The 17050-nt window shown below is 41.1% G+C and overlaps 1 protein-coding gene across 1 annotated transcript; it reads right to left on the minus strand.

Moving 5' to 3' along the window:
- Nucleotides 1-338: 338 nt before the first annotated feature.
- Nucleotides 339-15595, minus strand: LOC108675412. The gene is made up of 7 exons (XM_018163420.2): nucleotides 14669-15595; nucleotides 11516-12578; nucleotides 10569-11110; nucleotides 9997-10258; nucleotides 9286-9422; nucleotides 8496-8649; nucleotides 339-8077 (listed from the first exon to the last, which is right to left on the minus strand). Exons 1-7 carry the CDS (start codon nucleotides 15373-15375, stop codon nucleotides 7325-7327), a joined length of 3618 nt encoding a protein of 1205 aa, XP_018018909.1. The 5' UTR covers nucleotides 15376-15595; the 3' UTR covers nucleotides 339-7324.
- Nucleotides 15596-17050: the final 1455 nt, after the last annotated feature.

Consider the following 17050-nt stretch of genomic DNA (forward strand, 5'->3'; position numbering starts at 1 on the left):
CCTTCTTCAGAACTGTTTTAGCTGAATAAACATGGAAGAATTCACGTGATTATCTCATTTACGTGTGGATTCAAGTTGAACAGGCTACGTGGAAGCCCATAGGAACCGAACCAGGTGATCCTGTCAGTTATCTCGCTGTCCTCAACACCACCTTAATAGATCTTTCAACACGAGATGAAACCAAATGAATGAAATAAGGATAACATACGATAAGCACTAAGAGCTTTGCAATGGTGCAGTGTAAATTATTGTATTCATCCGGATTCTGTACGCACATCCTATAACATCCATCTTAGGCATCCAAAAATGTACAAAATCATGTAAAATGAATAGACATGGAACGTCTCAAAAATTTTATTAACACCCGAAGACAGCGTCCACAGAATACAATACGAAGCATCAGCCGCCGCGGTAGGAAGCAGAGTACCGATCTAAGTAGGATATTCGAGACTATAAACGATAATTGTACGTTTTTTCTAGAGCCAAAGACTCCATAGCATCAATTCCACCTACGAAACCGGACAAAAATTAAATATTAGACATAAAATCAAGAATTTTGCTGCCTTTTAAAATGAGTTTAATGAAACCCGAGAGAAAAGCTTATTATCAATCGAAGAAGAAGGCAAATGAAGAATTGTTGGCATCGCACGAAGGACTTGGGAACGCGTTATCACACGAGAAAAGACCAGCAGAGGATGGCGACCAATTTGGCATGATCCATTTTGATTATGATATTGCGAGGTTGTCAGAATGAATAACGTACCAGCCGTTCTTCGTGAGGGGCAAGGTAAGTCTCTAAAAAGCTCAACTGATTTTTATTGTATATATACATACAATATTACTTAGCACAACATATAACAAACGACACTAAAGCTTCTCAGTGAATTCAAAGCGATATATTTAATGAATTTAATTAGGCGCGTACATTAAAACGGGGTATTAAAATCAGTCCAAAAATGGCACAAATGCATATTTGAACAAATTTCAGCAAAGGATCGAATATTAAAATAAAAAGGTTTAAATAACATTTATTAGCAGCTTATTTGAGAGACCATTTACTCTCACATGACATGGTCCTGGTCATTTTTGTTGTTCATTAGAAGAACAATGAAGCCCTACAGTCGAACACAAACTTTTTCATTTTATTGTAACGATGGAGATTTTCGAGGTGGCACTCTTCCAAACATTAAAGTTTTTGCAATAGAATAAGACACTGAAGCAAGTTGTCAAACACCGCTGTCGGAACACATGTGGTGCGCTAAAATCACGATATTTAGTCTCTCTGAACCGCCTTCATGTCAGCGCAGAAGCCTGATAACTCTTGTAGCCCGGAAATTTTTGAACGTTGAATACCAGGAGAAAATGCTAACCTTTTTAATCCTCTTTCTAAAGTCCAAGACAGAAAAACTGCCCCTAAACAAAGAAAGTGATCAACGACAGATTTTAAATCTTTTGTCTCTAGGAATTGTGAAGTAAAAGAAAGGGATTTCCGTTCGTTCATGGCCAGAGAGGTTAGAAGGAGATTCTCTTTGGAGATGAGATAAAAACATACGCCAAAAAACACAGAATGAACTTGGAAGGAAAAAATGTAACACGATTCAAAACGAGCGTTTTCGCTGTGAGAAGAGCAACGAGCTTTGCAGTTTGCGTTCCGGCGCGAGCACTCTTATTTAATATAAAGATTGGGGTGCCGGTAGCGTAGCTGGCGAAGTTCATTCATCCGGAACTTATTTATCCAAGAAGGTTGGAAGACAAATTTTGAGCCACAAAACGACCGGAACTAAATTTTGAGCCACAAAACGACCGGAACTATCTCAGAATATGGAATATTCCCGTGAATAAAATTTGCGGAAATTGGCATAAAAATTACGTTGACTTAGAAATATATTTTTAGCACACGTGAAATTTCTTCCATTTGGCCATAAATTTTATTAACTTTGAAAAAGCATTCTTTTTTTTAATACAAGCAGATTGCAACTCAGACGATGTCAGCGTATTAAATTTTAGGCTGCAAATACCGTAATAATTCAATAAAATATTAGAAGCTCACAGTAAACAATAAATAACCTGTAACTATACATTTTTATTAATTTTCACATACTTGACGAGATCAGCGTCAATAGCCCAAAGCCCAAAACAAATCTTGTAGGCGAAATTACCAACAAAATTACAGTTCATCATTTCTCACATGTAAAGAAAACATTCTCTTTAAAATGAAACTGGTCAAAAACTGATGGAAATGAATTCAAATCCACCGCCCATGTTAACGACCACGACCACTCTGTTGGAAAAGCATCGACTACACCAGATGCAGAACACAGCCAGACAATCCATCGTGGCACAACAGGGACTGTTTGAGTCCCATGAGAAGACCAGGTAAGTAAACTGTATACCTGCATCTTCATACACAAATATTGAATGCAATTTTGACCTGTATCATGGAATTAAATTTGACTGGTTTGTAAGAAACCACTCGTTTGCCACTGCGCTTCGTGCCGCGTCCTGAGCTGACAAGTGCCAAGGCAGCGCGGGAGAGGGAAGTTGACGCTTGTCGTTAGCGCGCCGAGATACGCAAGGCAATAGAGGACCATGCGTTACATTGGCGGCTGAGAGAACAATGAAAACTCCTTTCTTGAATACAATGAAATAATAATTGCTACTCTGAGGCAACTAAGTAGTAGGTTATCTATTCGGTGGTGGAGTGGAGCATAATAGTAACTCATTAGATGAGTAAAATAATTAAGCACAAGATGCTAAAAGGATTTCATTTGCTTTTACATGACGTCACCAAAACACAGGTTCTAAATTTATAACGAGACGAATTGTTTAATGGGATTTCTAGTAAGTTCATAAGCGCCAAGCGTTCGGAGGGTCGTTACGTCAGAGCATCAAAATGAAGCTGCTTCAACGATGAGCTAAATTATCAATATCTGTTAGTCACTACGATTATAATATAATTTGTTAAAACTAGAAAGCAATAAAGCTGATAAGCGTCATTAGTCGTGTTACTTTCTCAAGAGATACCTAGCGATAAAAACGAAACAATTTTAAAAAGCAGTTAATGAAAAAACTGAAGGAATTCGACGGAGCGTTAGCAGGAAATCCACAACCATCATAAAGAACACTCTGACGTGACCGCGCAATGAGGCTGCGGCTTCACACATCAATGAAAGAGTAAAATAGGAAAAATATGAAACAACTATAACAAGGTTTAATCATGGGAGAAGTACGAAACAATATTTCTGAATCAAAAGTAATAAAATCGTGAAAACTGCGATAAATAATGATAGCGACCCAGCAGACACGGGATGCGAGAAGTCAATAGTCCCGCCCTTCTAAACGGAGATGTGAATTTACAGAGCACGCGTACAAAGGCGTGTAGAGATAGAACAACTTACGTGACAAAGTTTCGAGTAACAAGAGGCGAGGATTCATTTACCGCGCCGGCAAGAAATAAGGTCAGCATATAAATTTTTTATGTTAGTATGAATATAAAGTGGGTAGACTAGAAGAATAAGGGAGCTGAGTAAAGCGATGGGTTATGAGAAGCTTTCTCCAGCTCATTTACGATGTGTTACGGTGGAACTATCTGGAATAGAAAACTAAAAAATGCACTTACAAAAATATTAAATAAGAAATGCATTTGTAAAATATGATGTATAAAATGTAGTTAGAACCTAACAAAAAAAAACAGAACATAAGAAATATTTTTAAATCGAAATCCATACAGAAATATGGAGACATAAATCCCAGCACATTTTCTTCCAGAATTACAGAATTTTTGAGTTGATAAAGCGAACTGTGCAGCCATGGTTGGCGCCGCCTGGGGCGGGCGTTTCAAGCATTAGAAGTATTTTAAAATTAATAAGAGGAACTGAAAACAGAAATAAGAGTAACTATAGATTAACTGAAAAAAAGAATGGCAAAATATAAGAAGTGAGTGCTGCAGCAGCAGTAACATCACAATAGCTGAGGGTAACGCGCCACAATTTCAACTGCTCCTGTAACTAATTGTAACAGCAGAATATTTGAAATTTATGATCAATGACTGGAAATAGACAGAAATAAATTGGGGGAAATAAAGAACTAAATTACAACTATTAATCGCACAAACTACTTAAAAATATAAACTACAAATAGGAATGGATGGAAGTTAACGAAGCGTATAGATATGTAAATGAATAGAAATAGTATATCAATGGAATGGATTAACATATCCCCCATGCATAAAAAAATAAAAGGAACGTTGGCAATGGAGAGCAGAGAGCTAAAGTACATGGAACATATGGAACGCTAAGTTGGACCAATGCATTGTTGACATCTACAGGTACAGAGAATCAATTAAAGTACTCATTTTAAAGCCCACCATGGAATGCAGCTAATACAATACACAATTGTTTGGAAAAACCCTGTGTATAAATGCAACAGAGATGATTAAGGATGGAAAATGGATATTTTAAATCAATGACGATCGTGCACTGAGTGGACTTGTTATTATCCTTAGCTGTTCTGAAAGGAGGCTGTTCGCCACCTTGCATACCATCACTAAAACTTTAGTTAGATTCAAAATATATCACTCCAGAACATTATCATACACGATGTTACTTCAAGGTTAACTATCAGTGAACAACTGAAACATCGATGTACCTACTGACAACATACACTGATTGTACATATGTTTAGGAGTTTCGTTCCATTATAATCAAGACAGGAATATATGTTTGTTTCCTGGAACATTGTTCATGAACAAATTTAAAAATTAATTAAAAAGCCTCTGAAAACCTAAATCGAATGTTTCAAACAAAAAATATAAAGGGATGCTAAAGGATGGACGAAGTACAAAGACTCGAGCTCAGTAACGAATTAATGGCTGAACTTCGAACTACGATTGCTGTAGCTCGCAAATAGATATAAACTAATACAAACTAATACAAATACAAACTAACACAAATAAAAAAATAATACAAATAAAATTCTTCAGAAGCCACGGAAATGTATAATCTTATATTTTAAGCAGTGTTGTGTCAACATGTTATTTGTATAACACAAAAGCACAATGTTAAAAACTAAACGAAGTGTTCGTACTTCAGATAAATTGCTTACATATTTGCATGGTCATTGCAGTCTTCTCGTACCAGAATATTGACACTCGCCTCGCACCACGAGGTGAACGCTATGAAACTGCGCAGCGTACGGTCATGCAGCACTACAATGAAAGCTCACTATAACACGCACGCAAGTTTGTTCATGCAGCGCCTAAACAGCTTAGGATAAGACGCATGCATGTTTATTCATGCAGGAAATCTTCATCATCGCAACACCTCGCAGCCTGCGATGCTCGTCGCCGCGAACAAATCTCTGGTAGAGTTGCAGGCTGGGCAACGATTTAGCGAACAATTGCACACAACAATCTCGATGATAACCTTATTTTAAAACCATCCAGGATACCCGTTAACCTCAATAGCCGCAGGTTTTTGGGACTGTTTCGTCGTAATTGTCGTATTATATTACATCATTTTATTTAGGCCAATAGAGATTTTTTCATCACATACGAGAAGCGTTTCTAAGAGCAACAACCATGATCTACAGCCAGGAACGTCGGACATTTTGATTTGTTTTTACCAAATAGACATAACTTATTAATAACATCTAGCCGCTGATAAAGTTAATGAGTTTCGAAGCCAAATCATCCTAAGCACAGGAATTATAAATAATTTTAACCCAAAGTTCATTAACTAGGTATTTAACATACAGACAAAAATCAAAGCCTGTTGTTAAGCAACGTACGGAAGCAAGTTTCTAATTTATATTTTAAGCATAAGCGTCTTCTCGACTGAACCAAGAGAGAATTTAGGAAAGATTCTGTTAAACTAGTGCTACGTGCATCTCGACTGCACGCTTGCCTTAACTATAACATGCGCATTAATTACGAACGTGTAATTCTAATAGAGAAAGCATCACAGCTGACTACGAGTTGGGAGAATCTTGTAAGGAGTTCAATTGAGAGAAACAAATGAGGAAATTAATCAATTAAACTAGAGAGTAGTTATCGAAATGTTCGAACACAAGGAAAATCAATTAGATATTCATTTGAAAAAATAGTAAAGTAGTACGGGAATGTCTAGTGTAACTTCATTTTCAAATCAATTGAAGAATGTAGTTTCGTTTTCAAATCAAATTGAAGAATGTTGTGCAGAAACTTCATGCAATAAATTCATACATTACAACAATATGCTTTTCCCGCAAATAACGCAAGACATTAAATTAAGTTCATTAGCTTCAAAATTAAAAAAAATTCAGTTATGCGTACGAGGGAACAAATGAACAGTGTAAACCCACATCAATTACGTAAATATTTCACGATTAATGCTCATCTCACGGAGTAGAATAAAATCTAGTGCAAGTCAATAACAGTCAGCGCCGCAAAGTTCTACAAGTTACCGTTACTTTTTATTATCAAATATCATAAAATATCTTGTACGACACCAATACAATACACTAGGAGGCCATTACGACTATCAACAGCTATAAGCTATGTTAACCACAGTAAATATAATCCTTTTGTACGGGGTTCCGACCCCACCTATGCACCCCTAATAGGAACATGGCACGTCTACCGGCGTTACATAAGTCGCCACTAGTTCGGTTTATCTCCATAAAATGGAGATTCGGTTTATCTCCATAAAATGGATGATCCATGGGCAGCGTTAGAGTTGCACTTACATCACCAACACTTAAAGCTACGTCACTAGCACACGAAAGCCCAACGGCCCTACACAGCGCGAGGTGCGAACAGTACACATCTCTTGTAACAAAAATTATAAACTGCACCAGTTTGCCTCGGCTCAGACGGATGTGACACTTTGGGCCCGAAGCTGCCTTGGGCTTCATTGTTGCAAGGCTGCACAAATGTCGTATCTAAGAGCCGTCACATCTGCGCGCAGCGTAAGAGCTTGCGTACATCACTAGATAAAGCCTTATTGAGTAATGTCCAATAATAAAACCGAAATGTTACTCGTTGCGATTGGCATTAATATGCACCGTCAAATTGGCCACGTCGAACAACTAAATTATCCTAATTATCGTGATTCCTCGTTTGATTTCATGAATTGAAGAAAACTTAAGGAGCCAAAACCAGTCAAGCAATTGATGGTCACACAAGAGAGCTCCCTAACCATCGATGCCATAGCAACAGTCATGTATGCAGTCATCCAAACAACGACCAATAATCCACAAGAACTCAGCACTTTAGAAAGAGAAGAATTCTATTCGCTGAGTTGAGCGCGAAATGGGCTTTTATAAAAGCCGGTTGCTTTAGTTCGACTTAACATCCGCACCCGCCACAACCTCCGCCACATCCACCACAACCGCCACATCCACCATCACCATCTCCACCGCCTGCATCGCTTGAGCTCACGTAGCCAAAGGGCGAGCTGTCGTTGCCTCCCCCGGCAACACCGGCGAACGCCGATAACAAAATCGCGCCATCGCTACCCATGCCGTCCATGCCGCCGTCGCCCCCGCCTCCATCAAACCCTCCTCCGTCACTCATACCGTTGCCCGCCTGGCTGTTCCCCCACAGGTACTGTGGTGGAGCACCCAGGACGGATGCCACACCGCCCCCGCAGCCTCCACACCCGCCACACGCACCACACGCGCCCACCAAACCGTCCTCATAACCTCCATCGACCACATCTTCTTGTCCTGCGTCGCCAGCGGCCTCGCCGGCATCGTGCGCGGCGCTGACCATGGGCAGCAGCAGCGGGTAGTGGCAGCCGCTGCTGCTGAAGCGGCGATCGCGCTTGTAGCGCCCCTCCTGCACAGCGCTGCGGCTCAGCTGACGTCGGTACTGGTTGGTGGGCGCCAGCAGGCAGAAGAAGCCAGCCGCCGTCAGCAGAGAGAGCCGCTCCACGGGTATTCGGTTGGGACGGTTATCAAGCTCGAAGTGAGCAGCGGCCGCAGCGCTGTCGGTCACGTCCATCAGAGCCTCGACGCGCGGCTGGCACAACACGTGCAGCACTGTGATGGCGAAGCCCAGGGTGATGTGCTCGATGAACTCTTGCTCGTCCGTCTTCACCTGCAATGCAGCAACAGGAAGGGTAATCGGTCGCCAGCTTAAAATTGTATCATCCATCAGAGGAACATTCAGAATTGGTAGTGTAATATAGAAAAAACAAGATACTATTTTTTGAGCTTTGTCATATCAGAAGTTCCAAGTCCAAGAGAGCTTTGAGTGTCTCAGAAAATCTGTTAGTAGCGTAACCGAATGAACAAAATGGTTTCCTAAAGCTAGTAGGAAAAGGTAATTTAACTCAAATATGCTGAGTTATAATGCTGAAAACTAAATCGAAAACTAACAGTGCAAGACTCATTAATTTGAGAAAAAGCACTGTGGGTGGCGTACCGGTATATATATATGAGCTTCATGTATAAAAGAAAGATGTATAAAGTCACAGCCAGGTTCACATGACTGCTGCATATGTATATGGACATACCAAAACAGTGCCATTGTTTAGATCCATCCAGCAACTGCGGACTTGGAAGTCGAACTTAGACTTGGAGTAAGGCAGGGAGAAATGCTCGGCAGGCGAGTTGACGGGACAGTGCAGACGAAGCGTCAGCTCACCGCTGCTGCCTGGCACGCCTCGTCTGAGGGGACATCGTCCATAAGAATAGAAAATTACTTGCGGGATAGAAAAAAATACTTAATGATATATAATAGCCTACATTTATCATTACATAAATAATTTATCATACGGATAGAATATTGATTAATGATTATTTTTTATAACATAGATTATTTTTATCATTTGTATAGAAAATTACTTATTAATTATTTATTATTCGTTACCAAAGCACTGTGTAAGAGTACCGTATACTCTGTGCAAGAGCGCAGATGCTGAGAACCAGAATTTATATTAACTTTAGTAAATCTTAAATCTTACAAATCGAGCCTCAAATTTTCGAGAGATCAGTGAAGAAAAGAAAAAGTCAAGGTATAAGTGGAAAAGACAGTCAGCTACATTGCTTGAGTTGAAATGAACTCAGCGATGACTACATTTCCAGGGTTATAACTAACCAAAACTCCAGCTAAAGCTCCAGTAAACATATTGTTATCGAGTAAAAAAGCCGTTGTCTCTAAAAATATTTGTCTCGATTAGTTCCTCAAAAACTAAGTAGACGTGTTGTGCCAACTGTGATAGTCAAGGTATGATATCTAATCAGAAAAAGAGAGAAGAAAGAGGGGGAAGAGATAGGGAGAGGGAGGGAGAGGGAAGGACCCACTTGTTGAGGGTGCCAGGGGTGCCCCTCCTGAGGCCGGTCCATCGGGCCACGACGATGGCCCAGTCGCTGCCGCCGGCGCCCTTGACGATCATGGCGCGCTCGCCTGCGTCCCAGTCACACATGGCCACGTGCGACGACTGTACCCAAGGGCAACAAATTCATTCTTAGATAATTACACTCAGACTGTCAACATTTACAAGGATTAGTCCATAAAACTTAAACTTCGATCTGTCTTTAATTGCTCTGGTTAATCCCTATAGTTTTAATGCTAGGCTCACTAACCTGCCACTTGTTGTTGGTCATTTTGAGCATGTGCGGTGTCTTTAACTTAATCTTCTTAAATTAAACTTAATCTGTTTTTAATTGCTCTGCTTAATCCCCAAAATTTCACTGCTAGACTCACTAACCTGCCACTTGGTGTTGGCCATTTTGAGCATGTGCGGTGTCTTTAACTTAATCTTCTTAGCATAACAACAGGCCATGGCCTATTTCTTCAGTGCCGACACTTCTATTCTACTCTATAAAACTTAAACTTAATCTGTCTTTAATTTATCTGGTTAATCCCCAAAACTTCACTGCTAGGCTCACTAACCTGCCACTTGTTATTCGTCATTTAGAGCTTGTGCGGTGTCTTTATAGGTATTAATTTATATTAATATGTCTTTAATCGATCTGGTTAATCCCAGTAACTTCACTGCTAGGCTCACTAACCTGCCACTTGGTGTTGGTCATTTTGAGCATGTGCGGCGAGGGCAGCGTGTTGGGGTCGAGGGTGTGCGAGAGCGCCACGAGTCGCAGCGCCGACACCTCCTTCTCGAGCTCGGGGGTACGGGGCTCGCTGCTGTGGTCGAAGGTCCAGGGCATCACGTCGCACGCCGAGTACACGTGGATGGTAGAGAGCATCAGGGCGCGTGAGTGGCTTACTTCAATCTTGAAGATCTGGGGCTTGTCGGGGTGGCAAGTGTTCACCAGTCTGCGAGTTTAAAAAGAGAGGAGTCAGCTGCAAACTCGTATAAAACTTGTTTTTGCTGACGGCATATACCTTCAAAAGATACAAGAGGAAGCTCAAGCAGTCAAGTCAAAATATTATTTCTCGACCTAAGATGGTCAACCCAAGAACTGAACTGATAACTTAATAGGTTCACTTAATTATAACTATCGTACGGTACAACTGATATGGACATGAACCTGAACTTTACAAGATTACCAGGAGATATATTCTCAGTGTTTTGCTACTTAGTTAAAAACAGCCACTAAACGAGTGTTAACGAATGGGAAAAAACCTGTGAGTAGCCATGTGAACATCGAAGGTCTCCAAGCCATCAACTGAAGGGTGGTCTTCAAGCACTGGATTGTCATTCAGTTTTGACCGATCACCAATTTCATCTGCTTCGAGAGTCTCTTCATCGGAAGACTTCTTCAGTTCAGATGTGGGATTTTTAGCTTCGACTTGCATGCACTTCTTGTGCAGGTATGGGCTGTTTTCTAACTGCACGATCTGCTCCTCGGTAGAGGATTTAGCAGAAGATGTTGCATCACCAAGACCTGCGGCGTTGAGCAGGTTCTGTAGACTCGTTGCGTCCACATCGTTCATGAGCTGCGGTGGGCTCAGGGACTCCAGTGGAGGAGCAGACGGCTGCTTGGTGTTGTTGTTACTGAGGTGCTGACTGCAGACAGACATGCCTGTCTGTGCCGTCAGTTTGATGACAGGCACCTGGACGGGCGTGAACGGCCCAGTCAGAGTAGACATGTTCACCCACATTGGTGTAATGTGGCGTTCTACCTTCACCGTCAGTTGTAAACAGTGGCCTTCTTCTTCGAATTCCTGAAGATTTTAAATAAAATTACTATATAGATATTTATACTTTGGTTTTCACGGACCTGAAACTTAAATTGGTGGAACAATTTTTTAAAAATTAAACGTGCATTTAAACATTCCATTTTTGCTACGTACTGATAATCTAGCAGCTAAACCCTTAATTCAAATTGAAAAGTTTTACGGTCGATATAGGGCACAAAATAACAATAGTGAATGAAAAACTCAGTTAAAACTTCCAGAAATTAACGTAAACTTCAAGGTTCACACAATATATTATCCATTGAAATACAATATAGTTAGATGAGAATTTCTACAAACTAAAGTGCATCCACAGCAAATAGAAAAAGCAACATAGAACAGACTGCATAAAGTACTAAAGAGAATAACTTGTATTAGTGAAAGGCTCGTTACCTTGACTATAACGTCACCAGACTTGCACATGAAGAGCTCACTGAGGTCCCTCATGCACCAGAAGCGACCGTGTCCAAGTTTGCTGAGCAGTTTGCCAAGAGCGCGATCAGGAGCCACCTTCACAACCAGCCACTTCTGCACCTTGATGTTCTCCAGAGCCAGGGTGAAGCCAGACGAGCTAATGTCGTGTTCACTCTCATTCCCGTCATGCTGGAGAGTCAGGTCGCCAAGAGGATGAACTTGATGGCGAAACTTGACTTTAAGGAGACCTTCAGGGAACTTGCCCTTTAACGTAACTTTTAGGAATTTAACAACAAAGTGCGGGATGCGAGCAAGATTTTGGAGCTGAGGAGGAGGAAGGCTGATATATGTACTTGGAGGATCGCCACGATACATGGCACCATGGCGATTAAAATCTTCCCTCCATGCATCTTTCCAGAGCTTTCGAGTGATACCATCGCTGACCATCAGCTTGGAGCCAGTTTCCCTGTTGTTCACAGAGTCATCGTGAGGCAGCAAGCAGCCCAAGAAAGCAACTGTGTCGTTATAGTAACTGAGAGGATGAAGTTGATGGGCATGCCACACCAAGTCCATGTCATAACAAGGAACCAAGAAATTCTTGGGCTCCATCTTCTTGAGATGCAAGAACTTACGGTAACGCTGGATTGCAGAGAGCAAGAATGGACTAGTACGGTAGTGGGCCAGACGAACTTGGTAGTAGAAAGCACTCTGGCGACCCACTGCCTCAAGAAGATTGTAATGAATCTTGGATGGAGTAGAAGAACTAATTTGCTTTGAATATTTTAAATCCAATTCCCATGGGTCGTGAGGGTACACACTCTCCCACAGTTTCTTTCCCCTCTCCCTAGCAATAGCCAGAGAGTTTTGAGTGAGCAAACGATGTGGCAACACCCTGTCTGCAATGGCCTCGCAGTCAACAATGTAGTATTGTGGTGCCAGCATGTGGACGACCCAAACCCAGTGAACATCCAAGGGAGGAGCAATCTCAGGGCCGCCTTTCTTCAGATAGTCGCTCAGTAGAGGCAGCCATAAGTACTCATACCTGTAAATGTGATTAGGAATAATACAGATTATAAATAAAGCATATGATTATGGGATGATTAGGAATAGGAATAAATTATAACAAGAATAGGAAACTTGGACTTAGGGGAAAAACACATGTCAGGGAATTCAAGCGACGCCTCACGCGGGTGGCGAACTTGGGATATATAAGGAGCGGGGTAGAAGCAGGGAGGCAGTCCCGCACCGGAGTTTGAAGCATTCGGTCGTCTCGTCGACGGGTGGCGCGAGTCGAGCTATACGCCAGGACTTGGACGGTTATTTACGACCGAGCTAGCAGATAGATAGGCACCGATATAATTGTGGGAAGATCACCGCATGTGCGAGATTTTTAAAAGTGTTGCAAGATACCCGCGACGAGTGAGAAAGTGCTCCAATACGAATCAAGACGAACACCAGTTTTAACGGCTGGAAACCACAACGCGAGCCTTGGATCACGAACGCCTGCTGATTTTCATCGAAGCCAACTTCTATAAACTACCTGCGGATCCAGAGTTCGTACGAAGAAGAAATAATGATCGATTCTCCCCGCCGCCGAGCCACTTGCATCCCCAGAGCAATTCGTCAAGAGCTGAGATTGACAAGCTCCCGTCAGACGCCCCGTGGATTGCTTTCCTCGACAACTCGGTGATGTACTTGTTCAGAATTTAAGCTAGGTAGTACTCTAGATGGGTTGGAGAATGTCTCATTAGTAGTTGATCTGTGTCGTCATCATTAGCACCTTTACAGCCCTGTAATTAAGCGCTCTGTCTTAGGATAGGAATTTCACAATATAGTGAGTGTTGAGACAATACATGTGTAACTCTATTAACGGGTAGGCTAGGCCTAGGAACTTGTTGCCATTTTTACCGTGCTCAGCTCTGTATGAAGATAGGTTCTTTTTCTTTTCTTAGTGTATGAAGTTTGATTATTGTTTGTGTCATTCTCCTTGTTAAATCGCATTGCCAGTAATAGAGAACCTTCATCGCGCCCCTTTTGACCACTCGGAACAATGTATAGAAAACCAACCTGACAGTAGAATGTTTATTTAAAAACTCTGCCGAGGATAAACTGGAATTAATAACTTACCGTAGGCTTTAAATCGTACAGGAAAATAAATAGCGAATGCCAATACCGAGCTCAAGAAATCAAACCTCCCACACTCACCATTCCAACAACAAAAAAAAGGAATTGATTTTATTAATTAAAAACAGGGAATGGTTTCATGTCAATGATCAGGGCCCCGACCTTAACGCCTCTGATGGTGGCCTACACCGACTGCGAGGGTCACTGAGCTGTGACGAGAGCGAGGAGCGGGCCCACGTCGAACTTTTCTCTGACTGCTGTTAGGATGCTAGCTGCATTGCCTCTCTGCACGGCCAAACCCAACCTTTGCTCCAACCATAGAGTCTCTCTACGTTCGCCGGACAATTCCGTAATGCGACGGCCAATCTGTGATATTAAAGGACCAGTCGTTTCACCATATGTGCCCGTCGTTTCTAATGCGACTGGCTCGAAACGATACCGAGCTGCCAACGCCGCGTATTTACGTCTCTTGCTATCCTCCGCCGCACGAGCCGCGAACCCAGCAGAAATAGCCGAATTATTGACGTGCGACTCAGCAAAAGTGTCGACGCAGGTTGCATCCCAGCACAAACACCTCCCATTAGAAAACGGGAAAACCGTTAAGCCATCTGGTCTCTTACCATCCCCTCTGTCCACTCCAACGGGTTCAAGGCATGAAGGAACGCCAGCGCTCTGAAGAGCCCTCCTGATCACATCGTTCAGAGCCGAGTGTCTTGGATGTCGCCCAGCGCTGTACTTACAAGAAAGGCCATGCAGCCCTCGTGCATCCATCCGCTTTCCGCACCGGCAAACTCAACCGGTATATTCAATTAGGAGTAAAAGACTTTCAGTCTAACTCTAATCAAATGCAAAAAAATAATAAAGTCAACCACCAGGACTAAATTAGTCAGCATTTAAAATGAAATGCAAATACATTTATTATTATAGAATTGCACTTGTTTCAGAAATGACATTGCTATATCTTATGAGATATTTGAGCAGAACATAATTTGATCACATGACACTCACCTAAACACTGCATTGACAACTGCCTGGCCACTGTAAAGTTCAGGATGGGCATCCACTACAGCTAAAAAATCAAGCAGACGTTTAGAGGCACGCAGGAGCTGTGTACTGATGCGCAGGACAGATGTATCTTTAGTCTTGCCAGGCACCTCTTTGAGGACGTGTTTGGGCACATTAGATGAAGCAGATGGAGCAATCTTCTCTTGAGCAACAGCAACCTTATAACGAGGAGGATTAGTCTTATCTTCTTCAGCAACAAAATTTGCATTATCATCATTTGTCAAGTCATGGTAACTTGGAGGGTGGTCAGACGATGGTGACAACATGGCATTTGTAGTAGTCCTCTGGAGGGAATCTTGAGTGGGCTCCAAATGCTGATTCACAGCATGAACAATCAAGTCAAGCAAACAGTCAGGCTCATCATGGTTTGCAGGAGGAGCACTTGGCACCGCTGAAGAAGAGCTGTCACTTTCTGTGGCTACAAAAGCATTATGGAGAGAAGCTTCTTCAGTGGAGTTATTTACAGTAGAACACGAAGTAGCTGTGTTTCCAGTATTTGGGTTTTGAGCAGCAGCAGGTGAAGAAGAAAATGCAGGAGAAGGAGAAACATTGGCACTTAGTGAGCTGGTAGATTGAGAGCCATCACTGGTGATAGGCTCAGAGCTCAGAGAGTTGTCAGGAGACTGATTATTATCACCTTGGAGGGGCATTTTGATGTAGATGCTATGGCTTGTTTAAGCTCTTGATATACAGAAATAACTACATTTCATTCAGTTCACTTCAAGAAAAATACTTGTACACTAAAGTAACCAATTAATATAAATTAAAGTGGCAATGAAAATGTTAATTTTAATAGCCTTTCAGACAGCCAAAATATGTTCAACCTGGAGTAAAAAAATATTTAATGCATTTAATAGTAAATCTTTTATTCTACTATCAAATTTTTTCATAAATTGAACAGCTGACAAAACATCTACAAAAATTTTGAAGAAGTTTGGATATGACACATTTTAAAGTATATTCTATAAAACAATAGTAGGTACATTAAAAAAATGAATTTCAAAAATACAAAAAAAAAAATTTAACTTTAGCTTCTTGAAAAGCATCTCAACCCACCAAAGAACTACACCAGTGATGATGGCATATAGGTAGGTATAATTCCATGTGACCTGCCACTGATGTCGTTGATAATAATTTTCTTTCAGTGCATGGAAGGTAATGGCAGGTATAGTAGCCAGTAAAGGAGTGACATACTAAAAATTTGAAGAACTGCAGCTATAAATTATCAAGTATTGTCAAGTGGGGTGATTTTGGCCACTGGGGTGACTTTGGCCACCAGTAACACAGAAACAAATGGCAGCAAAACAAAATAATAAACATTGGCCAAAGTCACCCCAGTCACTTTGGCCAACATTTATAATTTTGTTTTGCTGCCATTTGTTTCTGTTGTAATGGTGGCCAAAGTCAACTCCGATGGCCAAAATCACCCCACTTGATGGCACGTATATAAATAATTCAAACAATCTCAAAAAATAGCAAAATGCTTTACATGTTATAAACTCATTCCAAAAAATAATATTACAGATGTCAAAGTTGGATTTCTTGTCAGTGGATTTTTTGCTTAACATATTTTGGTGTACCACACAGATTGATTAACTAGTAATATAAATTGCCATGCACCTGGCACATTTTCCTGACAGAGGCAAACCAAAGTCTTTTTTGTTGACCTTCCTTATGAGTGGGTGGTTTCTGGTGCTGGTGGCTCACATTATTTCAAAACTAGTCAAAACCAGTATAAACTTATAAAGTGGGGCTTAACATTGTATCAAAACAGGTATAAACTTGAAAATCAGTATTCATTTTCATTACAATATGGTGCTGGTAGTGGCCAATGACGTCATTAGTCATTCATTGATGTGTACGTACCGTCAAACGGGGTAAAAAGGGACGGGTTTGAGTGTTTTTTGTTAATAACTTCTTACCATGAAACATTTCAGAAACAAGTTTAGGCTCATTGCAGCCCCCGCAACAAGTTTAGGCTCAAATTTTGCGGGGGCTATCAAATGGCACCTTCAAAAAAATTCCATATGCTATTTGTATGGTGCCAGACGCAAAATAAAACCATCCCAATTTACCCTTGGGAATAGGGTAATCCAGGACACTTGCAATAAAAGTTATTTTTAAAACGTTTGAGGCATGCAGAGTGTACTCATCCATTACTAACAGTACTCTCAAGTCCTCCTCTCTCATTGTAGATGATGTATATGTAAAATAAATGACATTTTCTGTGATTTTTACTTGTTTTTCCTTTATTGATATGATATTACCATATTCATTAATTACTGTATTATTAATGTGATATTACTGTATCCATGGACATGCCAT

Source organism: Hyalella azteca, unplaced genomic scaffold, assembly GCF_000764305.2.
Source record: "Hyalella azteca isolate HAZT.00-mixed unplaced genomic scaffold, Hazt_2.0.2 contig8316, whole genome shotgun sequence".
NCBI classification, from domain to species: domain Eukaryota; kingdom Metazoa; phylum Arthropoda; class Malacostraca; order Amphipoda; family Hyalellidae; genus Hyalella; species Hyalella azteca.